Source organism: Paroedura picta, chromosome 9 (genome assembly GCF_049243985.1).
Source record: "Paroedura picta isolate Pp20150507F chromosome 9, Ppicta_v3.0, whole genome shotgun sequence".
Classification (NCBI taxonomy): Eukaryota; Metazoa; Chordata; class Lepidosauria; order Squamata; family Gekkonidae; genus Paroedura; species Paroedura picta.
Window position 1 is genome coordinate 46,082,704 of NC_135377.1, and position 22,054 is coordinate 46,104,757.

The 22,054-nt window shown below is 41.7% G+C and overlaps 1 protein-coding gene across 1 annotated transcript; it reads left to right on the plus strand.

Moving 5' to 3' along the window:
• The first annotated feature begins 278 nt into the window (after positions 1–278).
• Positions 279–18,364, plus strand: USP14 (ubiquitin specific peptidase 14). The gene is made up of 16 exons (XM_077352647.1): positions 279–459; positions 3,162–3,307; positions 4,419–4,451; positions 5,255–5,359; positions 6,610–6,713; positions 8,149–8,207; positions 10,986–11,116; positions 11,443–11,523; positions 11,934–12,022; positions 12,297–12,411; positions 13,036–13,101; positions 14,572–14,664; positions 15,110–15,238; positions 16,412–16,472; positions 17,450–17,557; positions 17,665–18,364. Exons 1-16 carry the CDS (start codon positions 444–446, stop codon positions 17,814–17,816), a joined length of 1,488 nt encoding a protein of 495 aa, XP_077208762.1. The 5' UTR covers positions 279–443; the 3' UTR covers positions 17,817–18,364.
• Positions 18,365–22,054: the final 3,690 nt, after the last annotated feature.

Consider the following 22,054-nt stretch of genomic DNA (forward strand, 5'->3'; position numbering starts at 1 on the left):
AAGGCCAGAACTGCATGGTAATTTATCTATCCTGGACAGAAGATTCGCTTGCCATTTAAAAGTGCAGCAACTGAGAAATCTCCCCACGCCCACCCCCCCGAGAGCTTTAATTGGACCAGGAGACCAAAACCCATGCCCGGAGGCTGCAGCACTTCGGTCCGCGAGGCTCTGCCGGAAAGGAGAGAAGCCGCTTCCTGGAGCAGCAGCACCTCCCCTTCCTCTGACGATAGCGCAGCGCGACGGCCGGGGGGGGGAAGGCGCCTGTCCCGGAGCTGCGCGCGCACTCGTTTCCGCTTGCAGCGTCATCCTGAGGGGCTGGTTTGAATGAGACCCCGAGGGAGGGAGGGGGAAGGGAGCCGAACTGAGCCGCGTCTTCTTTGCGTCGTCTCGAGGCGCCGTCGTTGCCGACCCCGCTCTCGCCTCGCCGCCGCCGCCGGGCCGCCATGCCGCTTTTCTCAGGTGGGGCTCGGCCACCGGGCGCGGCCTAACTGCTTTCCCGCGAGCCTTGCGTCTTCCGGGCCTGCGGGGGGATCGAGGTCTTGGCCGTGGAGCCGCGCCCCCCCCCCCCAACCGCAGGCCGGCCTTCTCTGAGGTTGCCCTTATGCCGCCCTCTTCCAGCAGCCCCGCGGAGCCCGGAATGGCCGGGCTGCGGGCTAATTTCCCCGCCTCGTCTCGGGGGGCTCCAGCCCAGGGCTCCCCACGTGGTGCGAGAGCCCTCTTAAGGGAGCGCGTTGGGTGCTGGGCTTGGTGCTGGGCGGGGTCCTGGTCTGTGTGGATGCGGGTGGAAGAGAGAACCGGGTTGCACTCCCCTGTCACTTGTCCCTCTGGCTCAACGGTAATGACTGGGGAGTCCCACGTGGCGACTCGAAGGTTCAAATTTCTGGAAGAGCAGATCTTTCTGCTTAAGCAGGAGTCTGTATTCCGACCCCTCTATCAGCTGCTGTAGAATAAGGCCTAAAGCGATATTTGGGCGGGTAGAGTTGGGTGGAAGAGCCTCGTTAGAAAGATCTACTCGTCCAGCTCTTTGCACCGTTGACTTGCCAAGTGGGACTGCTCAGGACAATGTCGATGATCTCTGTGTGCTCTCAGGGCTTAAGAGGCTAGTGATGGGAGAAGGTTTCAAGGCCTGATAATGAATTATAGGGATAGCAGACACTATGGTTAGATCTGGGAAAGATTTGTGATTTGCATTGGTAGTGTGGAGGACTAAGTACGATGGGGAGAATATCGTATGTGGTAAACACTGTTAAAGGGGAGACATGTAAGAAATTATGCAGAGGGGGGTAAAGAGAAGGCAAAGAGAGAGAGGAAACGTTTTCTTATTTTAGTCTCTCATCAGCTTTGTCCTCTTATTTTAGCTCCATAGACAAGTGTTACTTCTGTAGTTGAGGAAAGCCCAAGTTGTAAAATTGCCGTCATGTTGTCTTCTGTGCAGGGGAGACAGTGATAAAGTGGACTTGGAAGACAGTAGGCTGGATCTTCCACCCACACCCCATTGTCCTTTAAACTGTTTTAAACTTAACCTTTAAACTTAAACCTTTAAAGACCCTTCCCCTGCCCAGCTTGGAAATTCCAGGATGGGGATAGGAAGAATGCATCCTTTAAGACCACTTTAGGGCTGATTAATTCTGTTCAGCCTCCCAGCTGTGACAATTTCTGCATCTAGTCATCAAACAATTATGTCAGCATATATCAAAACATAGAGCCTCTTGTGGCGCAGGGTGGTAAGGCAGCTGACATGCTGTCTGAAGCTCTGACCATAAAGCTGGGAGTTCGATTCCAGCAGCCGGCTCAAGGTTGATTCAGCCTTCCATCCTTCCGAGGTCAGTAAAATGAGTACCCAGCTTGCTGGGGGGTAAAACGGTAATGACTGGGGAAGGAAATGACAAACCACCCTGTATTGAGTCTGCCAAGAAAACGCTGGAGGGCGTCACCCCAAGGGTTAGACACGACTCGGTGCTTGCACAGGGGATACCTTTACCTTTACTTTGGGAGGCCAGGGTATAGAATGAGCCCATACACCTTTACCTTTATATCAAAACATGTTATTTTTACATTGCTGGAATATGCCCTACTATTAATAAGGGTTTGCTGCTTGCTTCTTTCAGATACACTTTTTATCCTTGTTTGAATGGTGTTGCTGTGCTTCACTACCATTGACAGTCAGGCAGTTTTGAGGAGAATGGGGATTTAATTATTATTGAGGGGGTCAACTAAGAAGTGATTGAAATGGCAGAGCTCAATGTGTTTTATTTTCTGTGATGGTGACTTACTAGGTTGCCACAGCATTTACTATTAATAATATCTACATTTTTTATCCCATTCTTCCTTTGTAAAGCTTAGGGTGACATTCCACCACGTTTTACACTCACAATATTCCTGTGGAAAAGTCTTTGCTGAATGGTAATGACTAGGCCCAGTATAAGCTTCATGACAGTGTATGGTATTGAACTCAAATGTCCTTGATTGTATACAGGGGTTTTGTATACAACACTGAGTTGTTCTTTGTCAAAAGAATTTTAGGTTTTATTTCAAGTTCTGCAAAGTCCTTTCAATCTAAGAGTTTGCGCTCTATGAGTTTAAACATACTGGAAGAACTAAGGACTCTGTTGTAGCTCTCACAGTTCCGCGGGGTCCGTAAAACAGAGCTCTTCCACCAGTTGTTTGGTTGAGGGTGGATGGAACATTGACTGGGTATCTCCTCCGAACACCTTGCCATACGGTGGGAGGCTCGGTGGGCGTTGTCCAATGAGCTGCAGGAAGGGAAAAGGGAAGGTGGGGTGGGTGAGGATTATATTGTGATTATTTTATGTCATCATTTTATCTTGATTTTATCTGGATGTAAACCGCCTCGAGCCAGCTGACCAGGAGTGGTGGCCCACAAATTCAATTATAAATAAATTAAAATGCACAGACTTGAGAAACTGCCTTCTAAAATAATGTTACGGGTGCTGAGCATTGTTAGTATTTTAACGATGCAGTCCTATGCAGATTCTCCAGTATAATTCTAATGGTTTTAGACTGGAGTCCAGGATTGCATTGTTGCACTGTAAAATTATTTTGCTTTACTGACTCATAATGGGATAGTTATTTATGAAAATTTACTGTATTTTAAAACGCATTGCATATGTTAAGAGTGTATCTTTGATTCTTTATTGCAGTTAATGTAAAATGGGGCAAGGAGAAATTTGATGGTGTGGAGCTGAATACAGATGAACCTCCCATGGTATTCAAAGCTCAACTCTTTGCTTTGACTGGAGTTCAGCCAGACAGACAGAAAGTGATGGTGAAAGGTGGCACTTTAAAGGTAGAGTATGACAGTAATTTCCCTGTTATTTTGTTTTATAGATTTGTAATATGTTGATGCAGGTTTGGACATTCGACAAAATATTGGTATTAGCTTGTGTCACCAAAAATCAGCACCACAAATTAAAAATGAATTGGATATACTTGTGTATAGAAGGGCAAATTGAGCCATACGTTCAGTGCACCAGTGATCCCCAATGTTGCACCCATAGGTGCCATGACACTGGCGTTTCTTAAGATCTGGCTGGTGCTGCAGGAGCCTGATCTGCTAGGGAAAGAAAGACAATGGAGAGAACGCCAGAGGCATCTCATTTCGAAAGTCTGCTTGGGCTGAGCCATGAATGTTCCGAGCGGAGGCTTCAAGGCAGCTTTGCTTACTGGTTTTGAGCAGGTGTTTGCAACGGAAAGCCTGTATGGCCTTACTGCAAAGAAGGGTAGGAGTTGTTGGAAAGGACAGGTCTCTTACTTATGCCTCCGGTTTAAGACCTGCTCCTCAAAGGCTCACAGCTAAAGCCTTCTAGTCTTTTAAATGGCGTCTGTTTCAAAGTGAGAGTCACCTGCTAGACAGAAGCCCCATTGAGCCTTGGCTACTGTTTTGGAACATAGACCAGGTAGCATGTTCAGGAATAGTGCTGTGAAGAGCCACAGCTGGCATGCTAAAGAGCTACACAGGGCTACAGAGCAACAGTGAACGGTGCTGCTTTATGTTATGTTTTGGCAGTCCCACAGAGTTTTCCTTATTGCAATGATTCTCTGCCTAAAAACGCCCGCAGCCCCTTCTATCAACAGAAGGAAACCATAAAATCCAGTTTTAGGATTTAAGTGCAATTGTGGTGTTCATCCACAACTTGCATATATGCAAGATTGCTTTTATATGGACATAATTTGATCTATAAATTATCTAGATGAGTGCTTATCTCTTAAGGAAATGGAAAGTTTTGCTCAGCCAGCAGGCCTTTCCCTAAACCATTGAGGCTGTTGAACAGTAGCTTATTTGGAGCAATCCCCAAAGTTTCCATCTTTGCTTGAATTACCTTGGAATTGATTGGGCTTAAATATGTATTTCTATGGATTCTGCCTTGTAAAACATGTATACATTTTTTTCTGAATAGGATGATGACTGGGGCAACCTTAAGATAAAATCTGTAAGTATGAAAATCCAACTCTAAATTATGTTTAAAAAAAAACTCTTGGACTATTAATGGAGTTGATGCTCATGTTTTGAAATATTAGAAACCATAGAGGCTTGACTTCATTGTTGATGTCACTCATTATTATTTTTTGAAGACACCTCGGGCTCATCACAGCACTGATAAAGCTGTTCTCCCAGAGCAGTAATATCAGGGCTCTCTCAGCCGTACCCTGATTGGCCCTTTTCCACCTCAGACAGCCAGACTGGCCAAAATCCCCTCCGCCCAACTGGAGTAACCCCTCTGGAACTCTGGAGTAACCCTGGGGTTACTAGTAACCCTGGTTGAGAATGATTGCCTTAGGTTATTGCTATTTTAATCTCTCAACATGCTGAGATTTAAACAATGGGTTATTGTTTCTGGGAAACCTGTAATCAAGCCTCTGATTAATCCTTCTATTTTATATCATGGTAAGCTGGAGCTTGATCAAGTAAGAAGTTTTGAATCAAGGTCCAATGAAAAGACAGGTGGGAAGGGAAGCATGAAAGCACAGTAAAGGAACTGTTTGTTTATGACATCAGTAAACCTCTGTTTAATATCAGCTGCTTGTGATGTTTGAATACAGCTTTTGGCAGATGCAACATTTTAAAAAATGTAGGCATTAAATGGCATATTATAGGGGCATAGACGGGCTAGTTTTCAAATTAGCATTAGTTTAAGAAATTAAAATATTTCAAGCTGTGTACTACAGTACTGTGACTGCCTCTTTGCTTGATGGTGAGTGGATTTACTTAGCCTTTGCAATTTTTTTTAAACAGGGGATGACTTTATTAATGATGGGTTCTGCGGACGCTCTTCCTGAAGAACCAGTAGCCCGGCCTGTCTTCGTAGAAGATATGACAGAAGAACAGTTAGCCTCAGCAGTAAGTGATTTTTTTTGTCAAAAATCTGACTGTACTGTCTGACATCACTGCATCTTTAATTTATCATTATCATTACATTATCAAACGGATCTTCACAGGATCCAAAGGACTGAAAAATTTGAGAACATGAGTGGGCTTTTGATAGTTTTGTTGAGAACATGAGTGGGCTTTTGATCTCTTTGTTGTCTTAAAACAAATATTAATTGAAGTTGAAAGAATACAATTTTGTGATACAATTTTACAAGTGCAGAACTCTTTCCTGGACAGTACCTGTGCAAAACAGCTTTCTCTTTCTATCACCCTTTCCCTTTAAACAAAATAATAGATTTTGCATATGAAAAACCATGCTGAAGAAATGCACTGTGAAAGCTGTGGATATTTGTGTTTTATTGTTTTCAGTTTCCATGTCTCTAAAGGTAACCTGGGCATGTGACTGAAATTTGCTGACAGAAAGAACAAGCTGGGAACCACAGAATATGTGCGATGGATAAATATTTTTGAAATGTGTACCTATTCTCACATATATACACACATGCTGTCTCATGAATCTTCTTCTCTGTACTTGTATCATACTGACAATTGAGGAAGCCAGTTCAGTATTTCCTGCCTCCTGGAGCATGTACTATTCTCAGCTAGCTGTGTTATGAGGAGTTTTCTTTTTTTAGTTTATTTGTAAAGAACAGTTTTTGCATAATTGGGTAACCCTCCAAATCTGTAAAATTCCGTGGCCTTTTGTGTAGGTCGTCTAATTGTGCTTCTATGTGATTGGAATAAGTCATCCAATTTCATATTAGAAATGAGACAGAGGGATCTTAGAATCATAGAGTTGGAAGGGGCCATACAGGCCATCTAGTCCAGCCCCCTGCTCAACGCAGGATCAGCCCAAAGCATCCTAAAGCATCCAAGAAAAGTGTGTATCCAACCTTTGCTTGAAGACTGCCAGTGAGTCAGGTTGAAAAGCCAGCTTGGCCTAGTAGTTATGAGTGGCAGCCTCTAATCTGGTGAGCCGGGTTTGATTCCCTGCTCCCCCACATGCAACCAGCTGGGTGACCTTGGGCTTCCCACAGCAGTGGTAGGGCTGTTCTGACTGAGCAGTAATGTCAGGGCCCTCTCAGCCCCACCCCACCTCACAGGGCGTCTGTTGCGGGGAGAACAAGGAAAGGGGATTGTAAATGCTTTGACGCTCCTGACAATGAGTAATATATAAAAACCAACTTTTTCCTTTTTTTCCTTCTTTTTTTTGGTGATAGATGGAATTGCCATGTGGTTTAACAAACCTTGGTAATACTTGTTACATGAATGCAACAGTTCAGTGTATTCGCTCTGTGCCAGAACTGAAAGAGGCCCTGAAGAGGTGGGTTTCATTACTGTAATAAATAACATGTTGTAGTGTTATTAAATGCTTTTCAATATGAACACTCAAAATTATAATGAAATAGTAGGGATTATGACCAATAGGTGTGATAGGTATGAAATAGTAGGGATTACGATCAATATGTATGATAGGTATGATATTTAAACTTTTCCAGTTTAATTTGTTGTTGCTAAAATGGGCCAAATTAAAGTTAGTAATAGAATTCTGATAGCTTGGATGCAAAATATGATCTGCCTTTCTGCAAAGGGATTTGTGCTGAGACCTACATAATAATTTAGGAAGCTTATTTCTATCAATTTCATTCCAGAAACTTTTTAGTGTCTTGTTTGCTGTTAATTCTTGGTATAGTAGCGTGTTCATACTTAATGTTACTTCTGTGTGTTCTTCAATGCAACTTTGCTCCTGCACTTTGTGAATTCATAAAGAAGCAGAATAGGCAAAGGTCAGTCTTGCCAGTGGCTTCCAGATTTAGGAATCAATCCACTTCTAGATGAAAATGAGTTTTACTGAATTCCTAACATCTTTAATTATTCCAAAGCAGGGGAATGTTTAGTTGGGGTATCTTTTATGATCTCATTGTTTTTCTCCCCTCAGATCTTTGGCTTTTAATGTTGTCTTAAACTTTAGAATACTTTGAAAGTTCTCTTGAGAAATTAATGATAAAGATAAATTATGGTTGTGCCATGATTACCTCACATCCAATATTTAAAGTTGTCTATAATTTAATATGCAGTCAAACTAAATTGGATGCAGCTCCTATTAGCATTTGAAGTTCAGTATAATTTTTGAATTTTAGTGACCCTTTGCATGAAGGGGGTGGTCGCAAAGATGATACCATGGGCGACAGGGCAGAGCCAAGGAGATGCATGTGTAAACTCCAAGCCCACTTTTGTCACCAAGGATACATTTTGGAGGGGGTATAATAATGCTTGAATCAGATCTGAAGACTTATGCTGTGACTGATTATACATCCTCTCCCCCACATATACGTTCTTTTTAACAGACCGTACATGATAGCTCACAGTTTCTGTCATGAAAGTTGGCCTATTTAACCATAGTGATGGTAACATTCTCAAGACAATGGAATGCACTGTCATTACGAGGTACTTGCAGAAGCAGTTTTATCCCACCTCACCCTTCTCCGTCAACTACTTGTGAGCCTCAGTTTGGACTCCACATAGATAACAATCCATGCGAGATGAGCAGCTGCACTGAGTAGGGCAAAGTGAGGAAGCACTGCATCTTCCTTGGGTGGGGCTTCGGTTGTTGCTCTGTAGGCTGCAGTCCATCACACTTGTGATCCAAGTGCATAGATGATATGCAGTCTAGCTCAAGCCCATGTTAATATTATTTTTGTGTCTCTTGCTCTGATTGCAAGGCCAAACTAAATACCATGTTTTAAACTTTTGTTCAGATATGCTGGTGCCTTAAGAGCCTCAGGGGAGATGGCTTCTGCTCAGTACATTACTGCAGGTTTGTATTTTTTCACAGCAGGGCTGAGTTTCCTACTTTTTTGGGGGACTGGATGATAAAGATTTCATTGTTCTGTTCACAAGGCACTCTTTGTAGCTTACATTTAATTCTGTGTGACATGCCGACGTTGCATTGTGGAGATCAGAATAAACAGGTTTTTATGACACCCAAACCATAAAGGTTTGTGGGTTGATGCCAAACCACCATTTTAAACATGGATTTATTTACTTACCACCCTCCCCTGAGGCTCAGGGCGGTTTATGGCTGGCCTGTTAACCCTCATTTGGCTGCCTAGCCAAAAAACCTATCCATTCCACGCCCCAAAATTTAAGTATTTGCTGGAACTTTGTTTTCCCACTTTCTCTCTGACTTCCCTCCTTTGCCTCTTCCTGTGTAAGCATTCCAGTGAAGGTGATAGATTCAGAGCCAACAGTTATTGAATTCTTCCCTCATGGGTGTTAAAGTACATTAACACCCTTTATTTCAAAAATGGTTCATATCCTAACATGTGTAGAGTAAGCCAGAATGTTTATGGTTACTCAGAATAAAGCACTTGGTGTTACAATTAATTGAATGCCTGAAACAGAGTGTAAAATACTCATTCTTGTTCTAAGAAATGTTTCTAAAATTATTGCAGCCATCTCAGTCAGTCTGTACCCTTCACAGTTTACAAGGTGTGCAGTGGTCAGCAGTTGGTTATGATGCATGAAAGGGCATGGGCATGAATGGGCAAATACTGTGGTTGTGCCACTACAGTGATTATCGGTATCACCATGTCTAACTTTCCATATGTGTTGCTTTAAGCTGGGTGACTGTTCAGTTCCCCAATGCCTCTCTTAGTGTTTGGGGTGTCTCTTTTAACCATCTCCCTTGGGTCATCAGTGTTTTGTCCATGGGCACCATGATGCCAGCCAGCACCTTTCCTGGTGCCTGTCAAGTGTTTTTAGGAAGTGAGAGGAGCCAGGTAGGACTTTTGCCAGCAGGACGTCTGACTATCCGTTGATGCTTTGATTGACTTTACAAGTTCCTTAAAAAAAAAAAAGTGGTAGTTTTCGAGTGGTGAACAAAAGTGGTAGTTTTCTAATGGTGAGCATAACTGAACTGAGAAACCCCAGAAAAAAAAAAAACAATATACCATCATGAACAATGGATCTTCATGCTATTGGTCAGTTTTGGTTTAATTTCTGTGAAAGAACACTTGCATAATTTTATGGTTGGGGGTCACCACAACATGAAGAAGAAGAGAAGAAGAAGAGTTGGTTCTTATATGCCGCTTTTCCCTACCCGAAGTAGGCTCAAAGCGGCTTACAGTCGCCTTCCCATTCCTCTCCCCACAACAGACACCCTGTGGGGTGGGTGAGGCTGAGAGAGCCCTGATATCACTGCCCGGTCAGAACAGTTTTATCAGTGCCGTGGCGAGCCCAAGGTCACCCAGCTGGTTGTTTGTGGGGGAGTGCAGAATCGAACCCGGCATGCCAGATTAGAAGACCGCACTCCTAACCACTACACCAAACTGGCTCTCTGAGGAACTGTATTAAGGAACTGTATTAAGGAACTCTGAGGAACTGTATTAAAGGGTCGCGGCATTAGGAAGGTTGAGAATCATTGGTCTAGCTTTTTTCATTGTGAAGTTATAAGGGGAAGTGCCGGCTGAACATTTATTTCATAACTGCAAGAAAAGGAGTTAGTGACTGACTTTGAAAATGAAAACTGAGAACGAGTACATTTGATGCAGTAGTATTTCCTTTCAAAGGAAAAGTCCTCCCGTACGTGTCGGGCGAAATCACGGCAACAGTGGGCTATGGCAAGGAAGGTCCTTGTAGCCAGGAGAGCAACACAGAATTGGCTCTTGGTGAAGGCAGTGTCTTCCCAGATATGGGGTCTACTTAAATGTAAAAGCAAAAAAACAGCTGGATGGCATATATTGGTCATCAGTAACACCACTATGTAACAAGTTCCACGTTGCATCTCCATTTGAGAGCTGAGTTAGTCTGTTGTAGATAAGACTCTCTGTTGCTCCAAAGCTTTCTCCTTACAGGAAGGTCTGGTGCCCCCTTAACTAGTTGAATGGACAGTCAGTTGCCTGCATTAGGCCATTATACTTAAGGTGCCACAGGATTTAAAAGTGTGTGTACATTTCCTTTCTACATTTTTGTGTCTTTTTGTGGCAAAATTAATTCACAGAGCTGCGAGGAAAAATGGTTATCTTTGTTTCAAGTATCCCTTGAGCTGTAATTTAATCATGTTCCCCCTCCTAACAAATGCCTTTGCCATAATGCTTTCTGTGTACCATGAAGCCTTGAACCCTGATGCTGAGCAGGTTTCCCAGCCTATGTCTCCAAGCTAAGAGAACTCTCAGTAACTTGGGGGGGGGGGGGGGAGAGTTTGACCACCAGCTGGGATGGAATCTACCCTTTGTGGTAACTTTTTTGTGCTGAGTAAGTAACATATACTTTAAGTTAGACTTGTGTTTAAAAGATTGGAATGCCATGCTGCTGAGAGGCTCCTAAGTAGTTTTTGATGGACCAGTTTTTACCTTCTTGGTAATAATTGGTATCTGGCCCTTACATGCTAAGCTTCCCCATGTAGTATTTTAGCATATTAACTGGTTGTTATGCCTGTTTTCCAGGTCGATTGGTTCAACAAATGATCCTTTACTGAAAAGCTCTCCTGTGATATGGGTTTTAGGAATTTAGGGCTGTGTTTATCATATGAATTAGCAGTATTCCATGATTTTTCATTTTTTAAAAGAAAGACTTTTTTTCTCTTATTTTAAAGCTCTTAGAGATTTATTTGATTCCATGGACAAAACCTCCTCTAGTATCCCTCCCATCATTCTCCTCCAGTTCTTACATATGGCCTTTCCCCAGTTTGCGGAGAAAGGGGATCAAGGCCAGTATCTCCAACAGGTAATTTTTTTACTTTTATCAGGCAGCAAATTTCTAGAAAGAATCTGTTTGTTGTTCATCTAGTCCCAGATCATTAGTTGTGAGCCAGTAATTGAGCAGTAACCTACATACAGCTTGTTTGTATGAATGCAACATTTGTGCTGGTTTTTCTATGATTCCTTTAGAAATTTATAATTTTCAGTACTGCTGAATAAATGAAAAACAATTGCAAATGACATTTCAGCTTCACAGAATTTGTAATTTGCTCTTAGCACAGATGCTTGAGGTATATTTGTTAACAGGCAGCTCTACCTCAGAAACTAGTTTTTGTTCTGCTTCCTTCACAGGATGCCAACGAGTGCTGGGTACAGATGATGCGAGTGCTACAGCAGAAGCTAGAAGGGATAGAAAGTGACACGGTTATGGAAGTACGTCTCTTAGCTGCACAATGCAAGCAGTGCTGATAACTAACCCTGGGGTCTCAGCCAATTAAATCTCTGTCCATCCCTACCTCCCCCAAAGTAGCAAGCTTCTGGCCTTGCTTAAAGGAATTTCAGCAATCAGTTTGCTTTAATATCAAAATAATAAATATGTGCCCCCCCCCCCCTTCTAGTGTTTCTGGTCGTTTTTCTCATTCAACACCACCTTTTCTGTGCAGGAAATGGTTAGCTGGTAGAATTTTTTGCCCCAGGGGCATTTCAGTTAACTTCTAATAAACGGAGAGATCCTTAAGGTCAGGAAGAATGAAAGTATTTATCCTGCAAAAGAAATAAAGGAGTTGGCAAGATACGGTGGCTTCTAAGGATCGTAGTTACAAGATAATACTTTTTTTTTACAGACTGATTCTGGAGCTTCAGGAGCTGCAGCATCACCACCCAAAAAGAAGAGCTTCATTGATCAGTTTTTCAGTATTGAATTTGAAACCGTGTATCCTAAACACTGTCTGGCATGATAGATAAAAATTCTGCTTGCTGAAGTCCATTCAAGTATGTCCATTCAAGCAAGTGGCTTCTACTAGGCGTTACCCCGCATGGTGTCCATGGGAGGCTTCGGGAAGTGTGTAGGGTCAGGCAGAGCTCTTGCCCAGGAAGGCTTCTAGTTGGCCACTGAAAATCTAATGAGCTGTACAGATTATAGTAACATCTTGGCCAGAGCTGCCACCAGTGTGTTGATTTGATTCTTTCCTTAACATTATGTAAAGTATGAAATGCACAGAAACAGAAGAGGAAGAAGTAACAAAAGGAAAAGAGAATCAACTCCAGCTTAGTTGCTTTATCAATCAAGAAGTTAAATATCTTTTCACGGGTCTTAAACTGGTGAGCAATTGTAGCATCTCTGATACTGTTGATCTTATACTTTACCTTTCTATCACACTTTTTTTTTGTCTGTCACACTACATAGCCTTGGTGCTATTAAAAGGTGGGTAGCTCGGTTTGAATGAAGAGTCGTCTGAAACGTGTGTCAGCTTTTGTTCTGATCTCTTCTGAGGCATGTGTTGTATTTTGCAATTTTTTTTGTCCTCTTCTCATCCCCACTTGACAACCCTGTGCCTTAGATAAACCAAATCTTTTAGTACTGTCTGTTTACTTTGTATGCTAATAAAGCACAGCATTTTAGAATTCCTGTGCTCTCAATCCTTCGCTCCTTGAAATCAGGTTTTTGTGGGCTGTTGTGTTTTCGTTTGGGCTATGAATGGGCTATGGGAAGGTGTGCAAAATATCTCAATTTGTGTTCTCCCAAGATCGAGAGAGCACTAAAGAGAAATGAACTAGAGAGGAGAAGTGTTTAATGTTCCACTACAGTTTCTTATCCTGCTGAAGAGTGTTGCTGCATTTCAGTTGAAGTTTAACCTGATATGTGAGCTGGGTGAGGTTTAAGGCAAGAAACTATATCAGTCACCTGGGCATTGTCTTGTATGATATATTGTGTTTCTTTTTCAGCGCCTTCAAGAAGAAATTACCAAACTTTCTCCTACATTGCAAAGGAATGCCCTTTACATAAAATCTGTGAGTAGCATTTAGAAGCCTAACACTTAGACCTCTTAGGGGCCAAGCCCGTTGCATTCAGGAATACAATGAGCCCTAGATTGGGGGGTGGGGTGGAAGAACACTGTGGATGGCCTCTCCTTCCCCCCAGGACCTGGAAAGGGAACTCACTGGCAGGGGCAACTCACACAGCAGGGATCTGCAGCCTCTGAGCCTCAAGGAGAAGTGGAAGGAGGAGGAGGTGGTGGTTGGGGGCGTTGTAAGGCGATTGGCTGGCTGCTGGACAGACAGGCAAGCTGGTTGGAGAAGGAGGCACTCAGGGGCAGGACAGCCGCCCTAAGTGGGTGTTAAGTAGCACTCAAACTATGAGAAACACTCCCCTTCTATGGCCCTACCAGAAATATGTGGAACAGATTATTTATACCTCTTGCAGGTGATGCAGTTGAAGGTTAAACATCTTTAAATGGCAATAGATTGGATTTTTACTAAACCAGGTATAATACAATGATGTAGAAAGAGTATCCGTCTAAAGACATTTCCAACGTGGCATTTTAATTCTAAGCATATTCACAATGGGCCGGTGCATCATTTCTTCATGTAAAAACTGGCTGCTGTGTGTGGCTAAATTATACTGCATACTTTGGGAGAGCCTCTTGTGGCACATGGTGGTAAGGCAGCTGTCTGAAGCTCTGCCCATGAGGCTGGGAGTTCGATCCCAGCAGCCGGCTCAAGGTTGACTCAGCCTTCCATCCTTCCGAGGTTGGTAAAATGAGTACCCAGCTTGCTGGGAGGGTAAACGATAATGACTGGGGAAGGCACTGGCAAACCACCCCGTATTGAGTCTGCCATGAAAACACTAGAGGGCATCACCCCAAGGGTCAGACATGACTCGGTGCCTGCACAGGAGATACCTTTACCTTTACTTTGGGAGGCCATGGTATAGAATGAGCCCAGTTCAAAAACTTGGTTCCTGCTGTGGCAATGTTATGTGGAAGCCTGTACAATAGCTGCCCCGTGAACCTGCTTGGTTAGGAATTGGGTAGAAATACTCAAAACAAATTGTGTACATGCAGCGTTATGTTATGTGTGTAGTTGTACAGAATCGCATTATGAGGCATTAAGGGTTATTCATCTTTTGGTGAATTGTATTTCAGGGCTTAAGGATGTGCTATGTTTAGTATAATGGACGTTGGTTGTCAAAAAAGATGGCTAATACATTATGGGCTGTGGCTTAATGGTAGAGCATCTGATTTGCCAAAGTCCCTGGGTTCAATCCATGACATCTTCAGTTAAAAGGAACAGAGAGGGGATGAGGTGGGAGACTTCCACCAGAGACCCTGAAGATTTGCTGCCAGTTTTAGACAGTACCAACATGGATGGACCAGTGATTTGATTCAATATAAAATACTTATTTGTTGATGTGGGACATTGCACATTTGTGTTACATAGACTGGTACTCATGGATTCTGATCAATTCTCTTCCTGTTTTAGTCCAAGATAAGTCGCTTGCCTGCCTATCTGACTATTCAGATGGTTCGGTTTTTTTACAAAGAAAAGGAATCAGTGAATGCTAAAGTTCTCAAGGTGTGTAGTTTTTTATATTTCTTTTAAATTTGGTGTTGGAACTTGTGTGCTAGGGCACCACCACCAGGTGGAGCACAAACAGGCCCTCTTCTTTATGAAGAATCTCCTTTAAAAATGTGGTGGTCGCCAATTTTTTGCCCTGTAGATGGAAGATGAAAGCAAGGCCGGAACAGATCATGCGGTCAGTCTGATTGCATGGAGGTTTCTTATTCTAGAATAATTGTCAAACCAACTGCTTATCATAACCTTGTGAAATGTCTGGGGTTGTTTCAGGCAGATAGGGGGTTTTATATGCAATATTAAGGTTTATTTCAATTCTGTGTCTCAGATAAAAATATTATCTCCAAATCATTAAACCGCACTTAAAACAGGGATTTTTTTTTAGTCGTCTTAGATTCCCATGATGCTTTACATGAACAGTAAGCTTTTCTTTTTTTGTATTCAGGATGTTAAATTTCCACTTATGCTGGATGTATATGAACTGTGTACACCAGAACTTCAAGAAAAGATGGTCTCATACCGGTCAAAATTTAAAGACTTAGAGGACAAAAAAGTAAACCAGCAGACAAAGAATGTATGTGATTCAGAAAATTTGTTTTATGCAATGCACAGAATTTTATTTAGATACAGGCTTTCATTCGTACTTAGTATTCTTCAGGTAAACATCATTACCCCAAACATGAGTTTAGATTCTTGTAGTCATGCTAGCAAATTAACTGGAGTACATGAGTTGAAGAGTTTGAATTCCTGCTTGTTGAGGAGAATGGAGTGGTGCATATAATGGGTTATGGCATGAGGGCAAGAAAGGAAGGGCTAGAAATCTCCCCCCTCCACAATAGTGTGAATAGCAAGCGTCCCAAATAATACTAAACTGGAGAAGAGGACATTTATGTTACTTTAGCTTGTTGCTGTTTACAGCAGCCCATGTTGTTCTGCTGCTTTGCCTGTACCATTGGGGTCAAAGGAGGCTGCCCTGGGTGATGGAAGAATCCCATCCATGAACATCTCCTCTTGGTTGAATTTAACCCTCTGAATTCTGTACTTAAGACACTTAGAAGGTCCCAGCCCTGCATGCTGTTTAACAATCTGCTGACTAGGTTTTACCTGAACAATTTGTCAGGCAGGTGACTAATTTGGAACCCATGGTTTTCAACCAAGGTTTTGAACTTCTCTCAATCCATTCATTAATGTTAAGTCTTGCATAAAGCATTTAAGTATGGTGGTTTAAAATTCAGAATTGAAATCTTGATTTTTAGGTCTCTGTTAAGAAAACCAAAAAGAAATGCTGGACTGTGTTTTAGTTTATAACAGTAGAAGTGGGTTAGACAAGAATCAAATTTACACCTAATGGGCAGCCTGCCTATTTGTTAAACTTTGCCTCTTTCCTTATCATATATAAAGTGGATGGTCAGAGATGAATGAGCAGCAGTAGTATTTAGAAGAGCATGGAATGCTCTTACCTCCTGCTGCATACCTCCCCTCTAACAGTGTCCACCCCATAAACTTTCCTGCAAAAGTAAACTGTTGCTTGCATGTCTTTTTTGCTATTATAATTGTACCCCTGCTTTGTATGTGATGGGGCAGATCTTGGTCTAAAAATGTAAATCTCTTACTGTGTGCAGTTTAAGCTTTTTAATGTCTTACATTTAGAGAGATGTCATTGTTGGGGGATTTAGTTAGAATAGTTTTAGTAATAGCAATATGTCTTTACTAAATTATGTTATTTAAAGATAAATTTCATTTTCAGTCTAGTAAAGGTGACGGTGCACAGAAGGAAATAAAATATGAGCCGTTTTCCTTTCTTGAGGGTAAGTGTCTATTGAAAGACATTTCAGGTTTTGAATACAACGTAGTGCTTTTCATGCTGCCATAATTACCCTATGGCAGTATTCATAAATGTTTTGTCATGACTCAAAAGTGAGGCTTGGCAGTCTGGAATTCTTATTGATTGCCGTCTGAACACTCACCTATGTGTTTCATGATTGTGGAGTGGTAACGCAAATGTTTGCTTTTTATCTTGAGCGGGTCCAGGGGTCTTATTTCTGGATTGCTAGGAACACTTATGTTTTCATTGCACCCTTATGAATTTTAAATAAGTCTGATAAAATCAACATTGAATAGCAGCATTCCCTTCTTGTGCAATTCTTGTGGTGTCAGCTGTATCTGTCTACGCCAGGCTTTTGTGAAACCCTGGGATTTCTTGGTGGTCTGGGAAGGGTTTCCAGAATAGGAGTTAAATGTTTAACAAGTTTTTAAAATATATATATAAACAATTATCAGGTGATATATCCCCCTTCTCAAAGTGGCCAATGAACGGCCTGGAAGGGGGAAGAAGGGGAGGGGCCCTGGTTGGGCATGTACATAGCTATGCTTCCCAATCATATTTTGCACAATTGTGCCACTTCTAGAGTTTCTTGAAGCCTGAAGAATGTTTCAGGGGTTTCTCAACTATAAAAAAAAAATTGAGAAAGGCTGATCTATATTCTGCATTTGCAGAACTTTGCTTAACTCAATAGGGTTACCCACAACTGCCTTCACACACAGTCAGTACTAGCTGTGTCTCCTTAGGTACAATCCTGTGGAGACAGTGTGTGAATTCAATTGTTAAAATTCTCTACTTGCCCCCAAGAAAATCTGGTGTGTTTAAAATGTATCTTGTGTTAAACGACTTCCCTTAATCTTGGCAGAGTTTAATTCTAAAATCGACTGTGTCAAGATACGAAAGACATGGATAATATGCGTGAAAAGGATTTATTGCATTGTGATGTGTTTCTTTTCCCACCAGATCTTGGCTCTAATAACTGTGGCTATTATGACCTCCAGGCAGTGCTAACACATCAGGGAAGATCTAGCTCTTCTGGACACTACGTATCTTGGGTTAAAAGAAAACAAGGTACTGAAAGAACTTATGCAGCCTCAGAAAAGAGTTTATTTCAGGAATAAACTGCGAACAAGATGTTTCTTACCAAGTTATTGACTGTCACATTTTTCTCTTTCCAGATGAATGGATTAAATTTGATGACGACAAAGTCAGTATTGTTACACCAGAAGATATTTTGAGGCTTTCGGGTGGTGGAGACTGGCATATAGCCTACGTTCTACTTTATGGGCCACGCAGAATTGAAATAATTGAAGATGAAGCTGAACAATAGACTTCATTTCTACTCATTTCTGCCTAGGTGTGAAATAAATTTCTTGACTCCAGAACTTCATGGAGTTTGCAATGTTGAAACAATCTGTCATTTGGAGCAGCAAAGAAGTGAAAGTCTGTCTGAAACTGATCTCTGCCCTAATGCCAGTGCAGCCACTCAGTAATTCATATTAATTTTTTTAGTTAACATTTGCAAAAACAATTTTAAAACTATTGGTGAAATTTAAATGGGACTTCTCCCCTTGTCCTGTAACATTATCTGCAAGATGTTTATTGCACACCTATTAATGGATCATTTGTTGTTAACTCTTGCATGGTTTCTACTGGTTCAGTAGCTGTCCATCCTCTCATTGTGTCTGACAGTTTTGTCAGAATGGTGAAAACTCAATTGTTGCCCAAACATGTAACTCAGCGCTGTTGCCCATAGCCCATGGAAATATGGCTACAATCACGTATTTGTCCAACCTGACTGCCGACTCAGTCTGTTCTGTTGTTGGCATTTCATGACTTTAAATAAATGGTGATCAATAATATTGATGCTTATGTAAATATAGCTGCCTTTTGTCTTCTCTCTAGAGCAATATATTTATAAATATTTAAATGTGGAGACTGGAGCAATGAACAGACAAGTCATATTTTCCTACAAACCTGGGAAGAACCCAGAGACGTTCAGAAAATCTGAAAAAAGTACATAGGGAGGTTAACACCTTCCTAGTAGACTCACCTCCCAGTACCTTTAAGAACAAAGGTACTTCTGGAACTATTTTAGGGTTTGCTGGACAAGAATAGCTCTGCCAGCTGACACGCCTTAATTTGTCAGTAAAAAAAGAGGGTCCCCACCAGGACTATTTACCTCCCAGCCCATATCTACTCAAATGGACAGAGCTGGTTGTTGGATTCTTTGCCAGGTGGGGGGAGGCATTTAAGATTTAAATAGACCTAGGTTCATTGGAATGCCGTCCCCAGCCCTAATGCAGGGCCCAACACAGATATTTATCAGGCTCTGCTGCCTGTGCGTGTGCGGGAATATTTAAATGGCCCAACAGCTGATCTGATGAAACAAGTCTTATCCCCACTGATCAGCTGTTTGTTGGGCTATGGCTGAATTAATTCAGTTGTACTCAAATCACCCAAATCCCTATACCGATAAAAGGATTTGGGTAATTTGAATCAGTTTGGTCTGAATTGAAACCATACTGAATTGTTACTGCATGTGCCTACTGATAACTTCCTTCATAACAGTGTTCCAGTAATTTTAACTTAACTGAAGGATGGCATATTGAATAAAATTGCATTGTGAGGTATTTAATATTAATTGCAAAGGAAAATGATCACCACTCATATATTTTGTTGTCTTCAGTGACTCAATGAGATTGAACATACTAGGTGATGCTACACAATAATCCATGACATTGGTACTACACAGATTAATACATATAAAGTCCCCCTTGGTATTGTCCTGTGGGCAACCCTTAACAATTAAGGGCCTATTGTTAGTAATTAAATAGCTATTCTCTTCCCAGCACTGTTGGTCTTAATATCTTTAGATCTTGGGTCCAGAGAAAAATTACTTATTTGAAATGTTTAAAGAAATGTTCATAGGCAAAACGGGTTGGATTCCCCATGGTATCATCTGGCAATGGGTCAGATGCAATCTCTGAACTTCAGCATGAAGCTACTGACACCTCCTGGCCTTGTGAAATGGAGAGCAGAAAGGCGCAAAAGAGGGGTGGGGTCCCATAAATTGAGTCATCCTAATCCTATCTGATACCAAACAGATGAGGCTGGTGTGATTCTCACCTCCTGAGGTAGGTAGGTAACATGTAGTACCAAGGCAGTTCCACCTGTTGATCTCTTGGGGATGGCCGGCCGGAACTGAACAGACTGAGAACAGGCCTCCAATATTGGGTGAGAAGTCACGTAAACTGAGCTGGAAAGATCTGAGTTTGGGACAGGTTTTGATGCCGGAGTGGACAAGACATTTTTCTGAATTGCAGCCTTGAGCCACTAAGCTCTGATTGAGTCTTGGGAGTAAAGTGCTGGCAGATTGGGCAGGCAGGCACTGGTATTATGGGACTTGTCCAAGCATAATGGGCAAAACTCATGTTTGTCACTGTCAATTTTGTCCCACATTTGGAACATTTTTTAAACAGTTGTCCAAAACACCAAAAACTGAAGATGGAGAAATGGTAGGTTAGTTGGTCTCACCCTGTAGAGAAAATCCCAGAAGAAAATGCAAGTTGAGAAGAGCATGCTGGAAGAGCTTCCTACTCCACAGCAGACAAAAAAGGAACTGATGAAAAGGAGCACATGATGCCCCGGTGGTTTTCTGGGCATGTGAGAAGCAGAAGTGGTTTATCTTCTCTGCAGAATCTTCCTTGGAGGTCTCCCAAGTAGTGACCCTGCTTCCAAAATCTGATGAGACTAGAACGTACTATGCTGCCTTACCTCCCAAGAAGGGATCATACACGGACACATAAAATCACCTTACCCTGAAACGAACTATTGGTCCTTTAAGGTCACGCTTTAGTCATACTGGCCAAAAGTAAAATCGGCTATCCAAATAAAGGACAGTATTGTTCCAAGTTTAATGTCTATTTCATTGTTTATCTTGCATATCCATTTGATCACTGTGAAAGAAACAATTTGGAACAATACTTTATTGTACTTTATTTGGAGACCCACTTTCGGCTTACATCATCGGCATCTCGCTATTTTTAGTCAGACTGGCAGCAGCTCTCCAGGGTCTCAGGACAGGATTATCATGGAGCCTGATCCTTTTAACTAGTGTTTCTGGGGACTGAGCCTGGGGCCTTCTGCATGCCAAAGAGCTGCTCTTCCACAAAGCCATAAGGTGGTGTCTAAGGGAAATATAAAAAAATATTATAGGAGGTAGCAAGTGCCTAAGGAGGTTTTTCTTTCAAAGACAGACAGCATTTATGGCCACATGTGTTTCTCCTGCAAGACAATTTCCCATCATTTGTCCTGTATATTAGGCTGCATATGTAATTTCAATTGGTCTCTTTGCTAAACCCAAACATTAAGCATTCTGGAAATGCTTTACTTGTGCAGTGAAAGAAAGATGCATGTTCCCTGCAGTTAAACTACAGTTGCAATAGTTTTAAAAGGCACAGCATGACTTGAAAACGTGGTAATTAGTTTAAAGTAGCTCATAAGGAAGATCTATTTAGCTCGTCCTACCCTCTACCCAGTTTCACACTATTTAGCATTATAGCCATAAGGTTTTCAAGGGAGGTTTGTATGATAGTCTGAAGAAGGAAAATGAAGATTTATGATGTTTACATCTTTTTATATGATTCTTCTACCCACCACACACTTCTAACTGCTTTAGATCTTTTAGAATAAATGCCCTAATTTTAATTCTATTTGTATTGCTTCTATCAAAATATACAACTAACAGAGCACACTAGCTATATAGGGTTAAAATACTGAATAAATGATCTGAAGATGTAAGTATAGGAGTCCAGGTGTGGGGAGCCTTGGGTGTTGTCATAATGCTCATCAGATGTTTTTTGTGATTCAAAACTGTTTTTAGAGCAGCATTTATCAAACCACAAACCCTTCTCCCATCTATCTGACTGATGTGAAAATAGAACCTTCTTAGTTTTCTAGGAACAGCAGTGACTCTCCAAGTCACCTAAAGGGAGAATGCTGTTTTAGTGAGATTCTATTATTTAGAAAGAAAGATTATTTTGAAACCAAGTAATCAAAAAATTGAAATGTTATTGCTGATACATTTGAGCTGTGGCTTGTTTTCTTTTAACACAGATGAGAATGGCCCTTCAAGACAAGTGATACTTTATGCCTGCAGCTGTTTATCAGTAAACAGTGGTATTTTTCATTACAATTTTTCAATAATTATTGTCATTAAGGAGGAAGTGGGAACTGCAGAAAGCCTTGTAAGATCTATTTATAAGCTATCAAATCATGATGAAAGAACTTTCATATTATGCCCAGTGGTCTGTTTTTGGGAATCAGCTCATACCTTTGTACTATATCAGATGTTTAAGAACTTTACAAGAAGTCAGGAGCAATAACACCCACATCCAGCAGCCACCGTCTGGGTCTGGCGTTGCAGGGAGGAAAAGGCTTGGCAAAGCCCCACCACAGTCCGTCTCATGTCTTGCCACTGTGAATAATGGAGCGTCTACCACCCTTTATTATATCTACTTTTGATCAGTGCTACTAAACCTTTCCTTCCTGGAAAACTTAAGACAA

Excerpts from the sequence above, each read along its gene's own strand:
- USP14 (XM_077352647.1), top strand. Across the intron at positions 4,452-5,254 it reads GCAACCTTAAGATAAAATCT|GGGATGACTTTATTAATGAT; the intron begins GTAAGTATGAAA and ends TTTTTTAAACAG. Across the intron at positions 8,208-10,985 it reads TGCTCAGTACATTACTGCAG|CTCTTAGAGATTTATTTGAT; the intron begins GTTTGTATTTTT and ends CTTATTTTAAAG.